Below are 26,614 nucleotides of genomic sequence, written 5' to 3' on the forward strand. Positions count from 1 at the left end.
TTGATTGGCACCTGTACCTTGCCTGATTTTTTTCTCTGACCAGCCATGATGACGCATTTAAATATAATGCAACGTTCAGATACATAGTGCATAAGGATACGAACATATGAATTAGGAGCAGGAGTAGGCCACTCAGCCCTTCAAGTCTGCTCCACCATTCAATAAGTTCATGGCTGAACTAATTACTCCACATTTCCACCTACCCCCGATAACCTTCCACCCCCTTGCTTATCAAGAATCTATCTACCTCTGCCTTAAAAATATTCAAAGACTCTGCTTCCACCACCTTTTGAGGAAGAGAATTCCAAAGACCCCTCAGGATCTTATATGTTTCAATCAAGTTGCCTCTTATTCTAAATTCCAGTGGATACAAGCCTAGCCTGTCCAATCTTACCTCGTAAGACAGCTCACCAATTTCAGGTATTGGTCTAGTAAACCTTTTCTGTACTGCCTCCAACGCATTTACTTCCTCCTTAAATAAGGAGACCAGTACTGTACACAGTACTCCAGATGTGGTTTCACCAATGCCCTGTATAGATGAAGCATAACCTCCCTATTTTTGTATTCAATTCCCCTCCCGATAAACAATAACATTCTATTACCTTTCCTAATTACTTGCTGTACCTGCATACTAACCTTTTGAAATTCATGCACTAGGACACCCAGATCCCTCTGCATCTCAGAGCTCTGCAGTCTCTCACCATTTAGATAATATGCTTCTTTTTTATTCTTCCTGCCAAAGTGGACAATTTCACACTTTCCCACATTATACTCCATTTGCCTGGTCTTTGCCCACTCACTGAACCTATCTATCTCCCTTTGTAGCTCCCTTATGTCCTCTTCACACGTTACTTTCCTACCTATCCTTGTGTCATCAGCAAATTTAGCAACCATACCTTCAGTCCCTTCATCTAAGTCATTTATATAAATTGTAAAAAGTTGAGGCCCCAGCTCAGATCCCTGTGGCATACCACTCGTTACATCTTGCTAACCAGAAAATGACCCATTTATGCCTACTCTCGGTTTCCTGTTAGCTAACCAATCTTCTATCCACCTTATCAATTGCCTTCTGGAAATCTAAGTACAATACATCCACCGGTTTCCCTTTATCCACAGCACATGTAACTCCCTCAAAGAAGTCCAATAAATTGGTTCGACATGATTTTCCTTTCACAAAATCATGTTGATTCTGCCTGATTGCCTTGAATTTTTCTAAATGTCCTGCTATAATGTCTTTAATAATAGCTTCTAACATTTTCCCTAAGACAGATGTTAAGCTAACTGGCCTGTGGTTTCCTGGTTTCTGTCTCCCACCCCCCCTTTTTGAATAAAGGCGTTACATTGCCTATTTTCCAATCTAACAGAACCTTCCACAAATCTAGGGAACTTTGGAAAATTAAAACTAATGCATCAACTATCTCACTAGCCACTTCTTTTAACACCCTAGGGTGAAGTCCATCAGGACCTGGGACTTGTCAGCCCACAGCTCCAACAATTTGTTCAGTACCACTTCCCTGGTGATTGTAATTTTCTTGAGTTTCTCCCTCCCTTCCATTTCCTAACTTACAGCTTCTACTGGGATGTTACTTGTATCCTCAATTGTGAAGACCGATGCAAAATATCTGTTCAATTCATCTGCCATCTCCTTATTATTATTAATTCCCTAGGATAGTAGAAAAAAAAATTAAAGGCAGGGATATACCAAAAGGAATGTCTGAAATCACCATCTGAGTTCACCCATTAACAAGATTGCCTGTATTCCAATCATCGATTGCGTTACAGTTAAAACTGTATTACAACAGCTGCAGAAATATATATAACTTTGCTCTCTTACATACTCATCTTCCATCTTTATTTTTGTTTGGGAATACCGTGTCATAACAGACTTCTGCATAATGATTTTCCTAACCTTTCCCTTCATCATTCTTTTGGGTTATGATCTTAAATTTATGCCCTACTTGACTGACCAATGGAAATAGATTGGCCTATATACCTTATCAAATCCTACCATAATTTTGAACACCTTTATCACATCGCCTCTTATGAAAAATGCCCCATTTTCTCTGGCCATAACCAAAGCCTCTCATACCTGGTATCTTTATAGTGGCTCTCCTCTGGCCTGGCCATCTTTCCTAAGTTAGTGCACATAAAACTGGGCAGAATATTTTAACTGTAACCCAACCACTGATTCTGGTAACTTGAGAAGGACCAGATGTTTCGCAAATAAAAAGTTCAAAAACATCAGAAAGAAATTCAGTTTTGCAGAAACAATGCAGGATTGATGTCAGATTTTCACAATCAGTAATTACATTGTAACAGGAATGTTATTTGGGCCAATTATATAATCAGATTCAGATATTGGAATTTTTCGTTATATAAAACATTTGTCTATTTATTTAGTTATCAAACTGCTAGCTATTAACCTAGCTATGTCAAGACTATGATGAAGGCTTGCAATAAATTTGAGTATATGAGCCAGTTATGAAGTAAATAAACAGGCATTCACATAATGGTGGTTTGCAGTTGTGATTCCTGAATGAGATACTCAAATTAAAGAACAAAGTAATTTTTTTTAAAAGTTGACATTAAAAAGCAGAATCTGAAGTGTCATCACATGATGAATTCCAAATTCCGCAGTGTCAACAAAAATTTCTGAAAAATATTTTAAGGAACTGAGTCATACAGACCACTTCTGAGTGAATCAGGACTCTAGCACTGATCTCAGTACCTCTGGGTTCATGTGGAAAGAACTGTCTAGAACACCTGCACCTGATGGTTATCTAGCTACCCCTGCTGGAAGTGTCTCGCTGGGTGATGGCAGAATCGGATTCAGAAGTGGTGCCCTTATGGTGAAATATCTGCCCAATGCTACTGCCATGGCTCAGACATGTCAGTTCAATACATAATAGCCAAATGAGTAAACCACTAAAGACCTAAACATTCCTTTATGTGTGACAGAAATTAACGTGTATGTGAACTCATTTCCATTGAACTGCTGACCACTGTTACCATGCCAACTGTCATTCAAAATGGCTCCCTCTCCTCAGGTACTGGCCCCATCCCTTTCAAAATCATCGCCATCACCTCCTCCTCAAAAGAAGTTTCTGAAGGTATTCACTGACAACCTGTTGAATGACAGACGGCCAAGTAAAATGACAAAGGAAATCAGGTGAGCAAAGTACAAGTGAATAATTCATTGTTACAGTATGTTCTGTTCTCGTGATTATGACTCTTCCAAATTCATTATGTTCTCTGATATTATAGATATTGTTATTCTTGATGTTTGAACTGTTTTATTGTTAAAATACTGTTTATTTGGTTGGCTCTGGTAGGAGTTTCCTTTTTAGACACAGACATGATTGATAGTGATTTAAATAGATCAACCTGTTTACGAATATCTGATCAAATTACACCCTGATTATGTTACCAGGATGATGCTGTCCATTTAACCCTTTGAGGCCTGGTTGCCATTGTATGGAGTCAAAATAGGACACAAACAAACAGAAGACAGGTGCAGCATTTGCTGTGAACAAGATATTTTGTGGTGCTACACATATCTATAGTTCTGAGTGATTCTCTTATTGCCATTTAAGTCCTACCTTCTGTCCATTTCCAGTGTTTCTGAATGGTGGTATGCATAGTTTTCAAAGCCATCGTTCCTCTCTTTGTAGCTCATTGTGTTAAATTTATTTCCCTCCCTTGAAGGGCAGAGCTCTTTCCTCCTTTTTGGTCAGTGCCAAAATTCTAGGCTCCTGATGATGCGTGCAACCCTAAAAAACAAATATAATGTAACCACACAAAACATATGATAAGTGTTTCAATCCAAACAAACTATTATTTTTCAAGAGGAGATTCTCTACACAAAACATTCTGTTGGCAGTATGTTTAGTTCACACTGCAGGAAACACACCTGTTACAGGCTTCACAACACGACAAATAATACTTTTTGATACAATTACACATTGCAGTTACAGTGACAATTATTGCATGGTGCCTGACTCTCACTTTTAACCAATAACATAACTAAGCTTTTGAAGTTATTTTAAAATTTAAAATATTAACATTAAATAATAATAAAAATTATTATTCTGGTTAGCTACTTCTTAGTAACCTAATAATCTTGCAACATACAATGCAAAACATGCATATGGGATTCTAGAACCAAAAATTATTATTCATATTTGATTCATTTAACTTGTAGTTTATTCCTTTGTATAGTTAAAGATTTCTACAACCATCTATAATAATACTCAGTTTTTGTCTGTCCGCACTGTTTTGATTCGCCAGTTTAAGGAGCACATCTGTTGGTGGATTTATTTGGTGGGCGGTGCCTGGCACATGCAGAAGCATGTAGGGTGCAAGGAGGACTGGAGTGCGTGACGCACACGCGGCTGCCAATGGTTGGTGGTGGTGGTGGTGGTGGGTGCAGGGTGGGGGGGGGGGGGGGAGGGGCGCAGATTGGTGGAGAACAGAAACAGCGGAAGGTAAGGGGAAGCCAACAAAGTTACCCTGGCTGCAGAGATTGTTTCTGCGAGGGATAGGATGGGATTGATTGGAGGGATGGGGATGGCAGGAGCAGGTTGGGGATGACATGGGAGGGATAGAAGGAATGGGATGGGAATAGCATGGAATGGGTGATTGAGATGATGAAATTAGTTAAGTGTGACAAAATTATTTGATATAGTTTATTATTTAAAAGCTATTCTGTGTGCTAAAATTGAAGATTCACCAGAATTGAATAAAAAAATGTTTTAGAAAAGCTGTCAGGTGAATTAAAAGAATATATTGGCATTGATTCTATAGACGAAAATGAGAAGTCTATACCCTCCAGAGTTTCTACACAGTTTAATTCCAATGGGCAAGCCACCACACAAACTTAGACCCAAAGAAGGAGCAGTTATAACGTTTCTGCGAAACTTGAATCCTAAACAAGCACTTTGTCATGGGACAAGATTGGTAATTAGGAAGCCGTTTTCTTCAATGATAGATGCTGAAATTATAACAGGCAGATTTCAAGGAAATAGAGAGTGTTCATTCCTCGAATAATATTGAGCCCATCAAAGGTAAATCTGCCTTTCAACTCAGGAGAAAAGAGTTCCCGAGTAGACTTTCATATTCTATGATTATAAACAAGTCACAAGGCCAGACTCTTGACACAATTTGTATTTGTATTGCTAGGCCTATGTTACACATGGACTGCTTTATGTAGCTTTTTCTAGAGTGAAAAGTTTTGATTCTGTTCAAGTCTTTGGTGAAAGAATAACTAAACATTCTGTATTTTAAAAAGTACTGTTGCAATAAAGATACTAATTTGACTGCAAATGTTTTGCTGATCTCTGCTAGTATATACTAAAACATATTGGGTTAGAAATTCATCTCTGGCAGTGGCACTAAATGGATGATATTGGATCGGCTGCCTATAATGCATGGCGCCTGATATTTAGTTCCACTGCAATCAATGTCTGAGAGTGGGTATGAGCCCTTCAAAAATGGCCTTAACCCTTTGTTAGGGCAAGGTAGTCAAATCTCAGAGATTTTACTTTCCCCAAAAGTTCCAATCAGTACAAGTAGATGAGAAGGCCCCCTTTTTTCAGGGTCTTGCTGGGCCTCCCTCCCAGCAGTAGTCCAAGGTAGATGTCACCGATGTACTCCTGTTTTATAGAAAATTCTTAAGGTTTTCATCAACATTCTGGAACATGAACTGCATCGCTGTATAAGTGCTAACAGCACTGCAAGCAAGGAAATTAGGTAACACATGACTTACTAAGTATTGGTGGGAAATGATGCATTGGTGCAGTAGGAACCTTCTCTCTGCATCTAATCATATTATAACAGACTTAATACTCCCACTGAGGATGAAATGGAATGGCAATCATTCCAAGAACAAACCTCACATCACCAAATATGTCGAAGTGAAATGTGATAACAACAAATGTGTTATAAGATTTTGGTATAACAATGCTGTAAAATATATTATATCCAAAATTTTGCCAATTACTTAGTTTAAAAATCACATTGAGTGGGTGAGAAACAGGAGCTGGACCCTACAAGTCTCCTGTTTGGTCGGCCTCCGAAATCGGGTGCAGGAATCGTGATGCACAATTAACCCAAGTACATTCAGTGTTATACAGGCAGCAAGCAAATTTCATACTGCCTGTCAATTACAATGATTTGTGGCCTACATCTCAGTGCTGAATGCCTCAGCAGTAGGCCCAAGTTCATGCAACCACTTAAAGCTAGCCTGCAATATTTAAAGCTACAGCAGGGGCTGGAAGTGGTGAAAGGGGAGTTAAAGACCAGGAAGAACCGACAAAAATGACGTAACAGACCAGAGAGGGTGGTCCAAGGTTCTACGATGCTGCACTAGAGGCCTTGGTGCAGGATGCGCACAGGAGGAGAGAGATCTTGTTCCCTCAGGGAACCAGAAGACTCTGAAGGCAGATACTAAGAAGTCATTGGGAGCAGATAGCCATTGTAGTCAATGCCAGCAGTTTAACCCCAAGGACCTGAATGCAGTGCCGAAAGAAATTTAATGACCTCATACAAGTGGTTCAAGGTCAGTGAATGCATCTTCAAATGCCATATCCTACCAACTGCACCACTAGCCTCACACACTGCTCCATTCACCACACCACCTTCACTCCTCTATCAACCCACTCAGTTTCCGCCAAGTGAGCAGGGCTAAAATCACCCATAGAAGCTCTAAATTTCTGTCGAGTTGTCACATATTCATAGCCTCATCTCACCCCACACACTTAGCACTGTTGCAAGCCGCACACTCATATCGCACAGCCTGTACACACTGCCAGCTACTCAACTGTAGCAGGCATATCACCCAAATACACTGCACTACACTCACTGACACACTTCCCTCTTTCTTGCAAGACTAGGTGGCCCATAATTGGCAGCAGCAGCAGCTAACCGGCAGGGGGCAGGCAAGGTTGTATGTGCTCTCCCCCATGGATGCTGCTGGAAATCATTGATGCGTCCGTCACTGAGACGATGACCTGTGGCAGAGCTAAAATCATAGAGGATAACAGTATGTTTCTGCTTAATCAACCTCAAATCCCACTTTGCCCTCATCCTGCATTTGTTATGATTTACAGTCTGCAGTTGGTGTAACCAACTTCCCCCACCCCAATCTTGCCCTTGTACCTTTTGCTTTTAGATGTCCCAGACCCGCTGCCTGGCCAGGCAGTGGTGTGGGAGGCTGAAGGCCTAGATGAAGAAAAGACTGATGAAGAAGAAACACAATCACTCGATTTAACACTTGCAGCCACCAATTCAGATATGAGCACTGCATGTACTTTAGAGGGTAGAACAGTGGCAAGATCTGCAGGTGATGAGTCACCAGGCAGGAGTGGGATGCAGTCTGGGCAGGGTGCAGGAAGGATCATGTAGGTGCCAACTCCCTGAGGGCAAGGTCGCACACAAGTTCCACTGCAGAGGATTCAGATGAGGTGGTGTATAGAGAAAAGCTGATGGGCATACACTGACTGGCCTGCCAGAAAGTCTTCTTCACTGGAGTCTGGCTCCAGCTTGGCACAGGGCTTCATGTAGAGCTGGAAGCTCATCCTTTCCAGCATGGAAGTGGTGGTCAACTCCATGAGAGCACTTGTGGACCCAACAATAATGCAGCATCTGATGGCCAATATCTTAGCTTCCATTGAAACAAAAACAGAAGTCATCCAACATCTTGAGTGCTGCAGTGGAAGCACAGACTCATAGAAACATAGAAAATAGGAGCAGGAGTAGGCCACTCGGCCCTTCGAGCCTGCTCCGCCATTCATTATGATCATGGCTGATCATCCAACTCAGTAACCTGTTCCCGCTTTCACCCATACCCTTTGATCCCTTTAGCCCCAAGAGCTAAATGTAACTCCTTCTTGAAAACATACAATGTTTTGGCCTCAACTGCTTTCTGTGGTAGCGAATTCCACAGGCTCACCACTCTCTGGGTGAAGAAATTTCTCCTCATCTGAAAGGTTTACCCCGTATCCTTAGACTATGACCCCTGGTTCTGGACTCCCCCACCAATCGGGAACATCCTTCCTGCATCTACCCTGTCAAGTCCTGTTAGAATTTTATAGGTTTCTATGAGATCCCCCCTCACTCTTCTGAACTCCAGCGAATATAATCCTAACCGACTCAATCTCTCCTCATATGTCAGTCTCACCATCCCAGGAATCAGTCAGGTCATGAAATCTCAGCTTGTTGCCATGCAGGCTCAGAATGCTGTGGATATCAGTCCTCAAAGGGGCTTTCAGGATCTCAACAGTTGTCCAGCAATCGCTCCTCCAGAAGATCACTAGGATTGCTGAGACACCACCCTTGGAAAGTGGCAGTGGCTCCAGGGAACATCAACCTGCTGTTCTCTCTCAGGATAGCATTCATCCTCCCACCACTGCCACTCTGCCAGTGCCCTTGTTGATTCCTCTCAGTTAGCCAGCTCAGACTGCGGCCACTCATGCCGAGGTGGTACAGTCTGAAGCTGGGCCTTCTGCAGTCTCCCCGACGGAAAACTGGCACTTTCCACCAACTCTGCTGCAACCACTGGGGAAGCACTACATAGGAGCACTAAGCCAGGCCAAGGCACCTGCAAGACAGGCACTAAGGGAATGAATAGGATGATTAGTTGAATATTGTATGGATTATTGGATGTTTTGTTGGATAAAGTTGGTGTGGAACAGTTGCTTTGCGGTGGCTTTTATTTCAGCAATGTGATCAAAAGGATGCTGCAATGGTCCTTAACTCAGGAACAATACAGATCTGGGGCTGTATTCAAGGGAACTAGAGTTGAATTAGGTGTTCATGGGCAGCCCATCCAGAACTTAGATGTCTCCTCCCTTCCTTCTCCTTCTCTTCTTCCTGAAATAGTCGTCGAATCAGTGGTGGCAAGGACCGTACCCTCACAATGGCCAGGCTTGGGAGAATGCAGCAGACCACTAGGACCTCCACTCTGGCGAGTACTGGAGAGCTCCTCCAGAGTGGTCGAGGCAGTGGAACCTTTGCTTCAGCACACAAATAGTTTGCTTGATAATGTTTCTTGTGGCAACATGGCTCTCATTATATGCCTGCTGTCCAGCTGAGGATAGGTTGAGGAGGGGAGTCATGACCCAGTTATAGTGTGGATAACCATTGTCACCCAGCAACTAACCTCTGGTTTGACATAGTGGCAGAAAGATGGCTGTAACAGTGGATTGTTGCAGAATGAAAGTATCATGACTGCTGCCAGAATAGTGAGCATTCCCCAACATGACGTGCTGAACATGGCTGCACACCAAATGCACGTTTAGCAAATGGTAACCTGTGGGGTTGTGGTAATTCTCAGCATTGAGATGCAACACCCACAAAGGCTCGAGTGTGCAGTCGATGGTACCCTGCACCATGGAGAAGGCCACTATCCTGGCAAAGCCATGTCCTGCTCTACCTGCTTCTGTCTGTTCGGAGAGAACGCAATGAACTCCCCTTTCCTGGCATAAAGAGTGTCACCTCTCTGATGCAGCAATGCACAGCGAACTGGGAGATGTTAGATATGTTGCCTGTTCCAGCCTGTAAGGAACCCGCGCATAGAAAATCAGGACCACAGTCACCTTCATAGCCACTGAAAGCACGTCCTCACACAGCTCTGAGGTTACAGGTCTGCTTCCAAGAGGTGGCAGAGTTCTGTGAGTATCCCCTTCGTAAAGTGCACATGACGCACATGCTGCTTCTGGCTTAGGTGGAGGTAAGAAAAGTGCTCCTGGAAGACACTAGATGGATAATGCCTTCTGTTGACAGCCCCCCTTTGCGAGCAGCTTGACTTCTTTTCTGCCTCTGCACCATCTCCCTGTTGTACTGCAGCCCAAGGGGACTGCTACTATGGTTCCCATGATTGGCAACAAGTGATGTGTCCAGAACTTTTGCAGTCATAACCAACGCCTTCTCCATGTGCAGCCCCACTCCCTGCAGAATACACCAATTGTAACCAACACATCAAAATACCCAGCATTTCCACAAACTCAAACAGAGCCAGTAGAAAATAAGTGGCAACTAACCTGCAAGTTGTTGATGTGCCCTTTAAATAGAACTGGTTGGCAGGGAGCATACTTTGTATTGTACTTAGATTTCCAGAAGGCATTTGATAAGGTGCCACATCAAAGGTTATTGCAGAAAATAAAAGCTCACGGCGTAGGGGGTAACATATTGGCATGGATAGACGATTGGTTAGATAACAGGAAACAGAGAGTCAGCATAAATGGCTCATTTTCTGGCTGGCAAGATGTAATGACTGGTGTGCCACAGGGATCTGTGCTGGGGCCTCAACTTTTTACAATTTATATAAATGACTTAGATGAAGGGACTGAAGGTATGGTTGCTAAATTTGCTGATGACACAAAGATAGGTAGGAAAGTAACTTGTGAAGAGGACATAAGGGGGCTACAAAGGGATATAGATAGGTTAAGTGAGTGGGCAAAGACCTGACAAATGGAGTATAATATGGGAAAGTGTGAAATTGTCCACTTTGGCAGGAAGAATAAAAAAGAAGCATATTATCTAAATGGTGAGAGATTGCAGAGCTCTGAGATGCAGAGGGATCTGGGTGTCCTTGTGCATGAATCGCAAAAGGTTAGTATGCAGGTACAGCACATAATTAGGAAAGCTAATAGAATGTTATTGTTTATCGCGAGGGCAATTGAATACGAAAGCAGAGAGGTTATGCTTCAGCTTTACAGGGCATTGGTGAGATGACAGCTGGAGTACTGTGTACAGTACTGGTCTCCTTATTTAAGGAAGGATGTAAATGTGTTGGAGGCAGTACAGAGAAGGTTTACTAGACAATACCTGGAATGGGCGGGCTGTCTTACGAGGAAAGATTGGAGAGGCTAGGCTTGTATCCGCTGGAATTTAGAAGAGTAAGAGGCAACTTGATTGAGACATATAAGATCCTGAGGGGTCTTGACAGGGTGGATGTGGAAAGGATGTTTCCCCTTGTGGGAGAATCTCAAACTAGGGGTCACTGTTTAAAAATAAGGGGTCACCCATTTAAGACAGAGATGAGGAGAAGTTTTTTCTCTCAGAGGGTCGTGAGTCTTTGGAATTCTCTTCCTCAAAAGGCTGTGGAAGCAGAATCTTTGAATATTTTTAAGGCAGCGTTAGGTAGATTCTTGATAAGCAAGGGGGTGGAAGGTTATCGGGGGTAGGTAGAAGTGTGGAGTAATTAGTTCAGCCATGAACTTATTGAATGGCGGAGCAGGCTCGAGGGGATGAGTGGCCTACTCCCGCTCTTAACTCGTATGTTGGTATTTTCTGGCGCATGCTTGTAACGCCATCACCAAGATGGCATTCAGCATAGGCCATATAGGAAGTGAGCGGAAGCAGTGCAGACACCATTTTGGTACTTAAACAGCACCTCTGGTGCTTTAAGGAATGGTGCTATGGAGCTGAATTTTGCAGCCTCTATTTCTTTTTAAAGCCACCAAAAATCTTGATGGGTGTGTTGCTCTGCGTACTTCCTGCACCTGCTTGTGTCCTGACATTAGAAAAGGAGACAGGCTTATTGATGTCACTGGTCAGAAATCCTGCTAGCCTACTCCTACTTTATCTCTGATGTACAGTATGCCAGCATAATGCAGCCACACTTTGCTTACCAGCATTACCTGTCAGTGAAAGTGGGATCTCAATTGATGGCTTCCTCATGGCAACAGAAGAAGGATTGTCTTTAAAAGAAAAATTTATCTTCAGTTATGTTGACTAGTAGGGTCAAGACCCCCATCTATGGAGTACAAGTTGGTGCTCTAAAATTCCAGGTGCCCTGCAGGGTGCGTAACCAAGGAACATGATAAAAGACATAGGCACTTGCCCCTTTTATGCAATTACTTCAGGATTTGGGGATGGGTCAACACCAAGGCCGATGAGCAGACAGAAGTCCCACCCTTTTGCACTTGCATTGGCCCAGCAACTCACCAGATATTTAGAGCTATCATGGGTGATTTTAGCCTTGCCCATTCAGTAGAAACTGGATGGGTAGGCAGTTAAAATTGTCTGTGTGACTCACCCACCCATGTCCTACACCTTACCCGCCAGGTTCCGATTTTAACTTAACACAGTGTCAAAATGCTGCGGATGCTGGAAATCAGAAATAAAAACAGACAATGCTGGAAATACTCAGCAGGTCAAGGCAGCATCTGTGGAGACAGAAAAAAAGTTAACATGTCAGGTCAATGACCTTTCACCAGAACATAGAAAAGTTAGAGATAACAGGTTTTAAGCAAGTGCACAGGCAGGGAAAGCAGAGAGAGGAGGAATATAACAAAAGGGAAAGTCTGTGAAAGAGTTAAAGGCAGGATCGAGAAATGACAAAAGGGATGATTGTATGAAGTCAAAAGGAGATGGTAATGGGACAACTAAAGAAACAAAAGATGGGTCTAGAGGATGCATGAATGGCAACAGCAGAATCATTACCAACAGCTGCTCTCTGAAAAAATGGAAGCAGTTGTTATGATCTGAAATTGTTGAACTCAATGTTTAGTCCAGAAGACTGTAAAGTGCCTAATTGAAAGATAAGGTGCTGTTCTTTGAGCTTTCGTTGATCTTCATTAGAAGAGTGTAGAAGGCTGAGGGTAGAGGTGTCAGAATGGGAATGGAGCGAAGAATCATAAAGACAGATGACAGGAAACCCAGAGTCATGCTTGTGGACTGAACAGAGATATTCTGCAAAGTGGTTACCCAACTTGAGTTTAATCTCCCCAGTGTAGAGGAGATGGCATCGTGAGTATAGAATACAGTTTACTAAATTGAAAGAAATACAAGTGAATTGCTGTTTCGCCTGGAAGGAGGCTTTGTAGCCTTGAACGGTGGGAATGGAGGAGATAAAAGGGCAGATGCTGTATCTCCTGTGCTTGCAGGGCAAGAGGAGTGGAACAGGGTGTTGCAGAGGGAAAGGTTCCTTCGTAATGCTGAAACAGGAGGGGAGGGACAGGGAAGATACTTCTGGTGGTGACATCATGCTGGAGGTGACAGAAATTATGAAGATTGGTCCATTGAATGTGGAGGCTGGTGGAGTGGAAGGTGAGTACAAGGGGAACCTTATTGTGGTTCTGGGAGGGAGGGAAAGGAGTGAGAGCAGAGGAAGTGTAGGAAATGGGATGGACAAGGTCAGGGCTCTGTCAACCACGGTGGAGGAGAATCTGTTGAAGAGAAAGCAAGACACATCAAAAGCACTGGTATGGAAAGTAGCATTGTTGGAAGAGATGGAATTGGAGAAACTGGGAGAATGTAAGGGAGTGGCACAGTGGTTAGTACCGCAGCTTGACAGCTCCAGGGACCCGGGTTTGATTCTGGGTACTGCCTGTGCGGAGTTTGCAAGTTCTCCCTGTGACCGCGTGGGTTTTCGCCGGGTGCTCCGGTTTCCTCCCACAGCCAAAGACTTGCAGGTGATAGGTAAATTGGCCATTGTAAATTGCCCCTAGTATAGGTAAGTGGTAGGGAATATGGGATTACTGTAGGGTTAGTATAAATGGGTGGTTGTTGGTCGGCACAGACTCGGTGGGCCGAAGGGCCTGTTTCAGTGCTGTATCTGTAAATAAAATAAAAGAGTACTTACAGGCTACCGCTTGGGAGGAACTGTGGTCAAGGTAGCTAAGGGCTTATATTGAATATTGGTCGATAGCCTATCCTGAGAAATGGAGATAGAGAAGTTGAGGAAAGGAAGGGAAGAGCCAGAGATGAACCATATGAAGGCGAGTGAAGGCGAGTAAATTGGAAGCAAAGTTAATAAAAATTTTCCAGTTTGGGTTGAGAGCAGGAAACAGTACCGATGCATTCGTAAAAGAGAAGAGGGAGGTGATCTGAGGAGAAATGGAATAAAGACTGTTCAACATATCCGCCGAAAAGCCAGGCATAACTAGGACTCATATGGGTTCTCATAGAAACGCCTTTTATTAGGTGGAGTCAAAGGAGTTGTTCAATGTGAGAACAAGTTCAGCCAGGTGGAGGCAGGTCATGGTGGATGGGCACAGGTTGGTCCTCCATTCAAGGAAGAAGCAGAAAGGCCTCAGGGCATCCTGGTTGGGGATGGAGATGCAGAGTGATTGGACATCCATGGTGAAAAGGAGACGGTTGGGACCAGGAAATTGAAAATTGTTAGAGTGGCAGAGGGTGTCAGAAGAGTTACGGATATAGACGGGAAGCGACTGGACGAGGGGAGACAAAATAGAGTTGAGATAGGAAGAAAGCAGTTTTTCGGGTAAGAACAGGCTGAAATGTTGGGTCTACAAGGGCAGTCCTATTTTGGTGATTTTGTGAAGTGGGCTGTGGGGGCTTTGGGGACTATGAAGTTGAAGGCCAAGGAGGCAAGATCTCCAGAGGTGATGAGGTCAGTGGCAGTCTGCGAAACACTGGCTTGATGTTCAGTATTGGGGTCATGGTCTGGGAGAGGTAAGAGGAGGTGTCAGAGAGTTAGTATTTAGCCTCCAATTTCAATCTGCTCTTCTGAGAAAACAAGATCCTTCTTTAACTATATAGATTGGATTCATCAAGCATGACTGCTATTTTAACCTGAGACATGCACAGGCAGAGGAGTTGGAGCCAGAGGAAGAGGCAAGTTGTTTTTTTTTTTACTAGTTCATTGGATTGGTGAATCATTAACAATATCTCAAATATGATCATTGCCTTCTGGAATGGATAGAACGTAAATGGAAAATACATTAAAATATTTAAGATCAACATTGAATGAACAAAGGGAGAGGAATGAGAATATTTGAGGAAATTTAAGGGAAATTAATAAATATTTAAAGAACAATTTAAAAGGTTATGGAGTAAAGGCAGAGAAATGGGACTAAGTGGTCAATTCTTGCAGACAGTTGGTACAGGCACCATTACCCAAATGGCTTCCTTTTGTGCTGTCAAATTCTATAGCCATGGTTTCAAGTTGAGTGGGAATTGGATGTTCAGCAACCAAGGAGGGGAGCAAACCTTGGCAGCGTGAGGCCCAGGAGGTCTTAAGATCTGTATGCTCATGGACAGTTTCTCCCCCGAAAGTGGTGGGAAGTGGCAGCTCGGCAGCAATGTTGAGCAGTCAGAGACTGTCCCCAGGCGACTGACAGAATTCTCCACGGCAATCAAGTGTGTCAAATGAGGGAGAAGTGTGGGGGAGGGGAAGTCCGGGGCAGGGGAAGCCTAAATTGTCCTTGTGGGTGTAAAAATATGGGCTTGAGGGATTAGGAATTGCAAGAGTTAAATGACTAATCTTTTCTCTAAAGCTACTGTTCTACAAAAAATACACTGTTTTGGACTATCTGCTGACTTCTGGCAAATGCAGTATCACTAGTGGCCTTGTTATTGCATAAAAAAATTGTTAGAATAGAGAGGAAAAGAACAGTGAGACTAAAAGCTGCCTGTAGTCTCACCCCATCACTTTCTATGTCAGTTGGACTGCACAAACATTTGTACGTTGTTGAAATATAATCAAATATAATTCCCTTTTACTATTTTTCAGCATTCAGCTTTTCTGGATCGCAGTTTAAAGTTAAGGTTGCTAGTCAATAGGTTTATTACTTTGGATTTACTTCTCATCTGTAGAATTACAGAAAAGTATTTTAAATTCTAGATTTTATTTACAGTTAGAACTCTTATTGTCCTCAAGGTCCTGAGTTGCATTATCAACCATGGAAACAGAAAAACGAGTACAGAAAAATCTTATGCTCAGGCTAAAAAGACCACAGAACTTGCTGTGCCCATGATTGTGTGGTTTTTCTGTAGTTCCGGTTTGTATATCCTGAAGGTTTGGATCATTCTCAGTGTAGGAGTGCCAACAAGAACACCAGTCAGGTGTAGACTTCAAATTTATTACATGGGACCACAAGAACATTCCTCCTTGTGGCATCACAAGGAATGAAAAGAAAAATTGAAATACTTACCTTTTGGCTCCAACTCCTTTTCCTGCTAGGTAGATCTTGAAGGAAAGCCACAACTGCTCGCTTCCCCACTCAGGTCCACAGTTAAAATAGCAGTTGATCACGATGGCATTGGAACATGATTGGCATATTTAAAGAAGGGTACCGCACATTTCCTGTGGGTGTCCCTCTTGTCTGCTAAGAGCCGTTTAAAATTGGAGCCAGTGGGATCAATATGGGATATCAGTGGGTGAATCCCCCAGGCTATTTTAATTGTCTGCCAGCCTGGTTTCTGCCAAGCAGGCAGGTTTCAGGATTTAAACTGACCTTTATGATTTCATGATTATACTTGTTTCCACCAGTAAACTAAAACACAGTTGCAACAAGGCTAACGACTTTAGTTAGTTGTCTTTGAATCAGAATGTCAGTATAAACTTCTGGCTCATATAACGCAAGACTTGGCAGATTATCCAATTGGCTTTACTTAAAAACATTACGATTTGGTTCACTGTGCGCAATGATGTATGATTTGGGCAGCCATGCAAGAAACAAAGAGAAGCACAAACAAACTAAAGCACCTGCTGCCCTTTGATTTGAATGTAGCTCAGATTTTCTGCTCTCATATGTACAGTTTGAAATTTACAGCATATGAAATGCATGCAAATTCCATTAGCAGTAAACTTTTTAGTCACTTTTCTGTTTCGTACAAATATTACAACTAGAGATGCACTAGCTGGAACAAGTGGTGCTCAAACAAATACTCAGATTTTATAAATCATAAAATATGAGAGTTTTGAGAGTTACATCAAAAACCACAGTGCAATTTGAACTGGTCAAATATTTAATCACAATGATCAGGCAGCATTTGTTTCCTTTCATCATCTATTTTGCAATATGGGGAAAAGAGGCCGAGAACTGAATCAATTCACACATAACAATGCGTCAACAAAAAAATTCTACAGTTCATTCCACAAAAGCACTCATACAAATACTGGTATTTTACTAGTTGGTTTATCATTCCAAGAGCACCAGCCACTATCCAGTACCTTATGCAAATAGTCAATATCAATGTGTGAGTCTTCAGAAACAAGCAAATTGTGGGCTATTTGGCCACAGAACACATTACAGCCAAGCCCAATCCGAACATTCCTGCTGCCTACACAGGTAAACTTCCAGTGGAGGTCAGTGGATAGTCATTGAGAGCAGAAACACTGGACAGTTTTTTCCATTCTCAACTGCAAGGCACTGAAGCCAATTGTTGTGCCCAGCTACTCAACACAAGCCTTCTGGCCTGGTCAGGTCTGCTACTTGCCAGGCAGGTTTCCATGATAAATAGTGAGCTTTGCTGCATTTACTTTTAAATAGAATAATTTGTGCACAGTGATTCTGTCATTCCCTCTATTAACCAATATAGATAATGAAAACTAAACTTACTTAAGATGAAAGCAATCTAAAGGAATACCACTAAAGAATATTGCAATTGGATCCAAACCATTGAGAGAGATTAATGATTAATGTTTGATTCAGGGGTAGTAGAATGGGTAGAAAATTGTATTTTAAACAGTAAGATACTACAGTCCTTCATGCATAATTAATAATGTTTCATAGTTAGCATGTACTGTGTCTATGGGCCAGAATTTGGAGTGTCCTACGTCCTCCAGTGTGGACTCGCCACTGCTGTCCCTATCTCCACCATCTATTCTTACTCACTTGTGATGTACGAGTTACCAAATGAAAATCTAACTTTCTGCCTTAAAGTCCTGCCGAAGTGTGAGTATCTGAGCTGGCGCATGGTCTCCCGGAGTCCTGTAACAGTTCACCATCGGAGGGAATGTGGGAATCGAGACTTCAAAAGCAGAATAAATGCAAAGCAGGCTTTATCTTGCTAATATTTCAGGTCGATGACCTTCCATCTGGTGACAGGTCAATCATCCTGAAATGCTAACTCTGCTTTTCTCTCCACAGATGTTGCCAGACCTGCTGAGTGTTTCCATCACTTTCTGCTTTTATTTCAGATTTCCAGCATCCAGAGTATTTTGCTTTTGTATTGGATTTTGTCTTGCTTTTTGTTTAGATACAAATTCGTGGTGTAGCTGTGGTAGACCCCATTTTCCTACCAAATGTTATAATGGGCAGAGTGCAACATAACTGCAAATAAAGCAATGACCTGGATTTTCTTTCCCCAATAGCAGCAAATGCTGAGAAGTTTGCCGCTGTTGAGGGATGCAACAGCACTGCTGCTTCTAGCAACCTGACTTATGCTGAACTCTGGAAGTTTCTGTGCACCTCAGTGGTCTCCGGAGGAGCCCATGCTGATAATCCTGCCATTCCCGATGCTCAAAATGACACCGACCATTAGTTCGAGAATTTTGCTTATTTTCCCACAACTAGCACGGATTTTTTTCATGCAAATGTTAGGGCTCATAACCACAGCAGTATGTCTGAAAAGTGACTAAATAATTAGTGAAAAATAAATCTATCAGGTACGCTAGATGAAAATATCAGCAATAAAATGATAGTTCTTCACAATTCACTGTCATGAATAAAAAAGGATGACAAATAAACTCTGGTTCCCTGGCCATTCCCCAGCTTCTCACTTTCCCTGATGTGGGAAACAGCACTTGATTGGAGGGGAAAACCTCAGCCTACCATCAAGTGCTGTTTCCCACATTGGTGGGACTGAGGAGCCAGTGTCTCGGGGGCTGGGGGGTGGGGGGAGAGGATCTGGGGGTTGGGTGTGAGGAGGAGCTAGGGGAGCAGGAGAAGAGGATCTGGGTGGCATTGATACCCAAGGGAGAGACCCCAACAGATTTTTAAAAACTGTCATGAACTTTTAAATACTTTTAACACTTTTAGAACAGTTTTAAGAAGTGTCATAACTGATTTACTGACAGACATTCCAGCTGCACTGTGTGAACTTGCAGAGAGATTGGAGGAGTCTATCTCAAGAATGAGTGGCATGATGTTGCAGGCCTTTGCGATGATGTCTTCAACCATGGAAAGAGTGGCCACATGCATGGAGCATCAAATGCAGCAATCACATGCATGCATGCAGGTCTTCACCAATGGCTCACACACTATGAATGCCACCATGAATAGTATAAATGATAACCTAACCTTGGCCCTTCATCGCCCCGCCGATCTACAGCCAAGTATTCTCCAGCTCATTGCTATCAGGGAAGTATGGGTGAGCCATGAAAGGGATGATGGCGAAAGGGGACTTGGAAGCGGGGAGTCGGTTCAAAGTGCTGCCAATTCACAGCCGTTATCCCTCCCAACCCCTCATTCCCACAACTCAGTTAATACCCAACATCCTTCTTTTTGTCCTGATGGCTAAGTCTTCCCCTGTTCCTCATGGACTCCAAAAACCAGAGGATGCCAGCTGTCAGAGCAGGGAGCTGAGCAGCCTGCCTCTACTTCTGCTGAAGACACCGGGTTTGCACCATTTGAAAATGCTAGGAAAAGGAAGAGTGAAAATTTGTAGTTGTACAAGTGTATGAACAAGGGTATTGTTGGACTGTTATGTTGCTGTTTCTGTAAGCCACGCAAATATTATTCTTGTGCACCACTTTCCAGTCTTGCCCATTCTTGGTTTCTTCTGGCAAATGGCCTTTACAGCTGTGTGATAATGAATGAGAAGATCTGAATTATGTAGAGTGCTGTGAGACTACATTAAAGGCACTATATAATTGTTGATGTTAATCTGATCCTGTCAGTTTCTCGCTGAGTAGGTGAGGTTAAAATGACCGCCCCCACCACCCCCCCCAACCTCACCCAGTGAATTAATGTGACATAGAATGCTATTATGCAGACAAACTATTATGGGTCACATAAATCTAGGAGGGATACACAAAGGTTATAGATACGATCTTGCATGTTTGTACCAACTTGTCCATTGCTACCTGCGATGCACCATTTCCTTTAAAAAAAGACCAGCTCTGTGGTTGGTTCTCAAATGTCTATGACTCCAAATTTACTTTCACTTTCCATAAGAACAATGAAATTATAAGGTAGACAAGGGCAATTGTAAAAGAATATTTGAATGGCATTTTGAATTTTGTCTGGTGGCGGTGGACGAGGACGAGAGAGGAGGAGAGGATTAGGGAGGAAATTCCAGAGCTTAGCGCCTTGGCAGCTGAAAGTACATCCACCAACGATGCAGCAGTTAAGATTAGGGATGCTCAAGAGGGTAAAATTAGAGAGTGCAGGTATCCTGCAGGGTTGTAGGGCTAGAAGAGATTACAGTGATAGGGAGGGGTGTAGCCATGGACGGATTTGAAAACAGAGATGAGAATTTTAAAATTGAGGAGTTACTTAACTGGGAACCAATGTAGGTCAGTCAGCACAGGTGATGGGTGAACAAGACCAGTTAGAATATGGGCAGCAGAGTTTTGGATGATCTCATGTTTGCGGAAGGTCATGTGTGGGATTCTGGCCAGGAGTGTGTTGGAATATTCAAGAATAGAAGTAACAAAGGCATGGATGAGGGATTCAGTAGCAGGTGAGCTGAGAAACAACACATGTTTGATCTCTATTTCCACCGCAATGGGCAAAATTTCCCTCATCCCTTCCCCATCTGCTCTTTCTGCGCCCCCCCCCCCACCCCCAGCTTTCCATCCCACCTCTCCCCATTCAACAAGGAGAACATTACATAACTAAGTCCAGAGGTTAACAAAGGCATGGATAAATGTTGCAGCAACAAAGGGGTTGAGATAGAGGTGGGGGTGGGCATTGTTGTGCAGTTAGTTATAAGCAAACTCAATAACAAAGAGAATGTGTGATTTGAAGTTCAAGTCTTGGTCAAACAGGACATTATGGGGGGAATTCTATGCTTGTGGCGTAGGTCGCGACATTGGGAGAAACCGACTCCTCTTTTCCGGAAGGCCCTCTGAATTTAGTGCCAATCAGGCACTTAACTGGACTCCTTCCATAGGATTTAGTGCCCCGTTGCTGGAAGACCCGGCCTTGCAGAGCTGCTGGCCAATCAGAGGCTTGCAGCTGCAGCACCACCGCGGAGGCGATGGCTGCTGCTATAGCTGCAGCAACCAAACACCAAGGAGTGGCACAGGAACCACAGGCTTAAAGTAGGTCAGGTCAGGAGGGGGTCTTGCGGGAGGAGGGGGTCTTGCGGGGGGGGGGGGTCACGGGGGACGGTAGGAGGGGATGAGCAGCAAGGGCGGGGGCGATGGCCCTCAGCAGTCCCCCCTCCTTCCCGATGCTGGGTCCCTTGTTCAGGCATTAAGTGCCTTTGAACGAGGGACCATCCAACCCCCCAGAGCCAGGAAGCAGCCCGTATGGTTTTTTTGTGCCGTGCTTCCTGTGCAGCGAGAGGGCCACCTGCCGCACGGGTAATTGTGGCTGCGTTGGGAAGAGGCTTTTAAATGGGGGTTAAGGGCCTTAATAGATGGTGGGTGGGAAGGCCATCACAGGTCTTCCCACCACGGACTAAATTTCAGTGGAGGTGGGATGATGGCGCTGTCCCCCTGCCACCATCCCACCCGATTTTATGCTCTCCCCACCTCCAAACCTGCCGTGGAGAAGAGCATAAAATTCCACCTTGTACAGTCTAGTTCAACCATTGTGAATGCCCACTGGAGGGGAATGGAATAGAGTGGAATCAAACAATAAATATGGGCTCATGGAGTTGGGGATAATATATTAGCATGGATAGAGGATTATTTGAAGGACAGGAAGCAAAGAGTAGGGATAAATGGGGCATTTTCAAGTTGGCAGGCTGCAACTAGTGGAGTGCCACAATGAGCAGTGCTGGGGTCTCAGCTGTTTACAATATTATATTGCTATCATTGAGACGGGAGGAGTGGACTGTCTTTCTCTAGTTCCACTTCACCATGGGTCACCATATATTTAAATGTTTACCCAGTTACTGATACGGCCAATTATATACTCTATTTTTATTTCAGAATAAAATACACCAACCAGGTTTCTTTAATAAACAACAAAATTATTAATTTATTATAAAACAAGACTTATTCAGTAAAGATACTAAGCATTAACACACAGATTGAAATATGAAAGCTCTCTTTTAAAATTAGACACACACATATACACTGGCTAAAGAAAAAATAAAGAACCTTTCTCTGCAGGGATCTTTTTACAAAAACACAAAAAACTTTGGCCAAATACTTGTTAATTCTTGAAGGAGAAGGAGAAGATATGGAATGAAATGAGTTGACACTTTATTATGGTGTCCCAATACATATAGACAGCTGTCATTGGGATCTTTCTGGAGCAGTTCTTTTCAGGCAGCGTTGAGAATTAATCTGGTAGGCTTTCCAGGAGAAATGCGGCATCAGGGATTTCAGCTACCACACACTGGATTTGTAGGGTTTCTCAGAGAGGTGGAGAAAAGAGGAGTTGGGTATATCTCTCTTAGCAGGCTACAAACCCAACTGAACTCAAACTCAAAACAGTATTCCAAAACAAAACCAACTCTTGACCACCATAACTCTTGACATGTCACTTCTTTGTAAACAACTCCCCCTAGTCACCAAAACTTCTGTTATTTAGCTCAAGACATGTGACATACAGTAAATGTTGTAATTAAACAGAAAGCAAGTCCTTCCAGTGACCTTTTTTTAAAAAAAAACAAAGTCCTGCATCTATGGAATCACTTCAGTCCCAAATAAATCCATCTCCACAATCTTCAACCATGAGTCCTCAAAGAAATATTTAAAAAAAGCACATTCATAACAATATTAACGACTTAGATGAAAAGACTGAGAATAAGGTATCTAAGTTTGCTGATGATACAAAACTAAGTGAGAATGTAAGCTCTGAGGAGGACACTATGCTGTACGACTCTATGACACAAAGAGGCTGCAAAGAGATATAGAGAGGTTAAGTAAGTGGACAACAAGGTGGCAGATGGTGTATAATGTGGGCAAGTGTGAGATTATTCTCTTTGGTAATATTAGAAAAGCAGAATGTTTTTTTTAAAAAGGCATGAAACTTGTAAATGTTGATGTTCAGAGGGATTGAGATATATGTGTACAAGGAACACAAAGTTAGCATGCAGATACAGCAAGCAATTAGGAAGGCAAATGGCATGTTGGCCTTTTTTGCAAGGGGATTGGAGTACAAGAATAAGGAAATCTTGCTACAATTGTAAGGGGCTTTGATGAGAAAACACCTGGAATATTATGCACAGTTTTGGTCTCCATATCTAAGGAAGGATATATTTGCTTTGGAGGTGGTACAGCAAAGATTCATTAGAATGGTCCCTGGGATGAGAGGGTTATCCTATGATGAGAGTCTGAGCAAATTAGGCCTGTACTCTCTGGACTTTAGAAGAATGAGGGGTGATCTCATTGAAACAATCAAGATTCTGAACGGGTTTGATAAGGTAGACACTGAGAGACACTTGGCTGCGGAATCTAGAACACAAGGGCAGAGTCTCAGGATAACAGGTCGATCATTCAGGACTTAGATGAGAAAAAATTTATTCACACAAAGAGTTGTGAATCTTTGGAATTCTCTACACCAGAGGATTGATGATGCTCCATTGTTGAATATATTTAAGGCTGAGATGGACAAATTTTTGGTCTGTCAGGGAATCAAGAGACAAGGGGAGCAGGCAGGAAAATGGAGTTGAGGGAGAAGATCAGCCATGATTGTACTGAATAGCGGAGCAGGCTCAAGAGGCCGTATGGTGGACTCCTGCTCCTATTTCTTATGTTCTAAAGTTTCTATGAGTGTTTTTGGGGATCGTAAACATTGGTATTCTTGGTGGTCAGTTTGAGGAAGTTGGGACTTCATGACTTGAGGTGAGACAGGCAATGTGAGGTCCCAGCATGGATGTGGTACGGTGTTGAGGGGAGAGATAGAGAGGTGGAGCTAAGTGTCATCAACATATATTTAGAAGCTAACCTTGTGCCTGCCAATGGTGTCACCAAGGGGAAGCATGTAGATGAGGAAGAGGAGTGGGCCAATGATAGATCACATGGAGACTCTAGAGATGACACTACAGGGATGGGAAGAGGATCTATTGATCGAGATAAGTTTGCTGCTTTTAGTTAGGTAGCTATGGATCCATAGAATAGAATTTACAGCACAGCAGGATGGTATTAGGTCTACTATATCACTGTTTGCTCTCCAAAACAGTTGTCCACTTGGTCCCATCCCAGTCCCATACCCAGATTCGTTTTTTTTTTTAAAAAGAGTTTTTCTTTTTACATCATATGAATCCTGGTGATATATCAGCACTGCTGCTGTTTTTATAAAACTTTCTTATAATTTCCTGTCCTCACACATGCTTTTGTCCCTTTCTGACACTTCTTCATTTCCCTTTTTATGTACATTTTTACTTTATTTCCCCTCAGGTTTCTTTATGCCCTTCTTTCATCTTGTTCATTGGTATCATTATATTTTTTGACATTTGGTTTCTGTTGTACATTCCCCTCTTCAATGTTTTTATTTCCCAAACCTTTTCAAGCAAGTAAAATCACAATCACATTCAAAACACCACAGATCCTGTTTGTTCATTCCTGAATGGCTATTTACTTAAAGTATTATTCCAAACATTGGCTAGTGACTATAATATACACAATAAAAAATATAAGCATCAATCTACAGAGTGGCCTTGCATATGCTGTTGTCTAACAAGGATGTGATTGAAGTGGCTGTTTGGCTTGATACAGAAGCAAACAAACTAAGGCTAACATTGAAACTATGTTTTGGTAGTTTACAGTTCTTTCTGATGACAATATTTCTGACTAAATTTAGGTCACTCTTTTAGAGGAGCGGGATTTTCCAGCCCCCACCACCCCCCAGCCATGAATTCCGACATTGGGTGGTCTGTAAAATTCAGCCCAATAACTCTGTTTCAATCTCCACAGATATAGTAACATGTAGTACTAAAGTGTGATCTGAGAAGGTTTAAATATATCGTCTAGATAATGTTCTATTTCCAAAAATCATTTTCTAAATAATTACAACAATCAAGCATTCAGTAACCCATTGAAGCACAAGTTTTATTAGATATCATCTTTTCTGGCAAAAGCACTCAGTATTTAACTGGAAAATTGTATTGAACTACACATCGCAAGTATATCAACAGTTCCTGGATTCATTAATATTTTACTAATAAGTACCAACACAAGCTATCAATAACTACTTAAATATTGTAAAGTGGAACCACAAACAGTATTTTGTACAATTGTGTCTGTGGTTGTTCTGAGCACCCTTCTTTAATTACTTTAAGAACCTCTCCAGATTTGTTGATATTAAAAATACCGTTTAAAACAGTTAGCCTGGTATTCACATCTTCAGTCTGAACGGTCCTGACAGCTCACTAGCTGCTTAGCAACAAGCAGCTCAAATTACACTTCAGGCTGATTTTCTTTGCCGCGTTCTTCAATAATTAGCACAGTTTTTACTGTCATGGGAATCCAATTATCATGAAAAATGTTACATTTGTTAAGTTGCACTAGGACAAAAACATTTGTAGGTCATGGGAAATGTCCTTGGAAGAAAATACCTTGACTAATGTAAATGTTCAATTAACAATAAAACAGTTACATATTGCTGAAAACAGAATTTTGTCAAAGTTTTTTGTCTTGCACTCATCAGGACAATTCACAAGAATACCAATGTAAGGGAAAGCAATGAATTTATACTGTATGAGAAGAGAGTGCTGATAGGTTGGCAAGTGGACTCTGATTGGTAGAGGCATTGCCATGGAGAATGCACCGGTTTGTAGTGACTGACGGTTAACTGCCAAGCTTTGTTTGAAATTTAATAAATTTTTCATAAAACAGTTGGTCACAAAGCAGTATTGTTAAGTAAACCATGCCCTTTGTCTTTTCACAGGCACCTCTTTTCTTCCAACCTTCCTGGCTTATACTGGCAATCTATTCCTTCTTCCCTCTCAATTCAAGATGACACTCTTTCTACCTTTAATTCAATTCAAGCTGGTGATTATCTTCTACCTCTCCTATTTCAAGCTGGCATTCCCCCTTGTCCTCTGTTCAAGCTAACATTAATCTCCCTGATCCTCCCCAAATTGGTGCCCATTTCCCCTGAAACCCATTCAGTTTAAGCTGGCATTTGTCCCATCCCATCCCCGCCCCCAAGTTCACATTAACACTCTTTACCCCCCTCAGTTAATGTTGGCATTCACCTTCCTCCCTCCTTCAGATTTTGTACCTTTCCCTCTTCTCTTCTTCGCGCCCCTTTCTGCTTCCTTTCATTGCCATCCATTCAGGTCCTTCTCTGCCATCCCCTCATTGCTCCTTTCTTTCCCCTCCTCTCTTCTTTGCCTTTCATTTCCTCCCTATTGTCATCCATTGCTTCTTTTCCTTTCCTCTGTATGACTATCCATTTCCCTTTCATTACTATTAATTTCCACCTTCCCTTTGTCTTTCATTCACAACCATTGTTTCCTCCATTGGCATTGCATTACTCCTTCTCCTCTCCCAATAAATGCTGACACCCACATCCCATGAATGAATAAAAATATTACTGCCATCTATTTCCTGACTCTGACCTGTATTGGGTTGCTCGTGGACTGTTGTAGGTGGCAACTCTTGTTCTCATGAGAATTCCCACCTACAAGACACAGCAGCCAGAATCCATCATTGGCATAAGAGAGAGGGGTTTCAGTCTGGTGCATTATCATGGGATGTGGGTAGGAGCTGAATGCATGCAACGCTGAAGTGGCGTAAAGCAGAGAGGACTCTCCTCTTTAGACAGCACAGGGAAACAGGGAAAAGGAGGAGTAG

General features: G+C 42.5%; 1 protein-coding gene across 3 annotated transcripts in view; it reads right to left on the minus strand.

Moving 5' to 3' along the window:
* Positions 1-26,614, minus strand: part of tmc5 (transmembrane channel like 5) — a 226,987-nt gene that overhangs the window by 179,009 nt on the left and 21,364 nt on the right. For 2 of the 3 annotated variants that reach the window (XM_068056183.1, XM_068056186.1), the window contains exon 2: positions 3,600-3,770. In XM_068056183.1, coding sequence (XP_067912284.1) covers positions 3,600-3,676 — 77 coding nt within the window. In that variant the 5' untranslated portion in view covers positions 3,677-3,770. Of the gene's footprint in view, positions 1-3,599; positions 3,771-15,899; positions 16,232-26,614 lie in introns of those variants that run through there. The other variant, XM_068056184.1, reaches the window with a different exon arrangement.

This window comes from Heterodontus francisci, chromosome 24 (genome assembly GCF_036365525.1).
Source record: "Heterodontus francisci isolate sHetFra1 chromosome 24, sHetFra1.hap1, whole genome shotgun sequence".
In the NCBI taxonomy this organism is placed as follows: Eukaryota; Metazoa; Chordata; class Chondrichthyes; order Heterodontiformes; family Heterodontidae; genus Heterodontus; species Heterodontus francisci.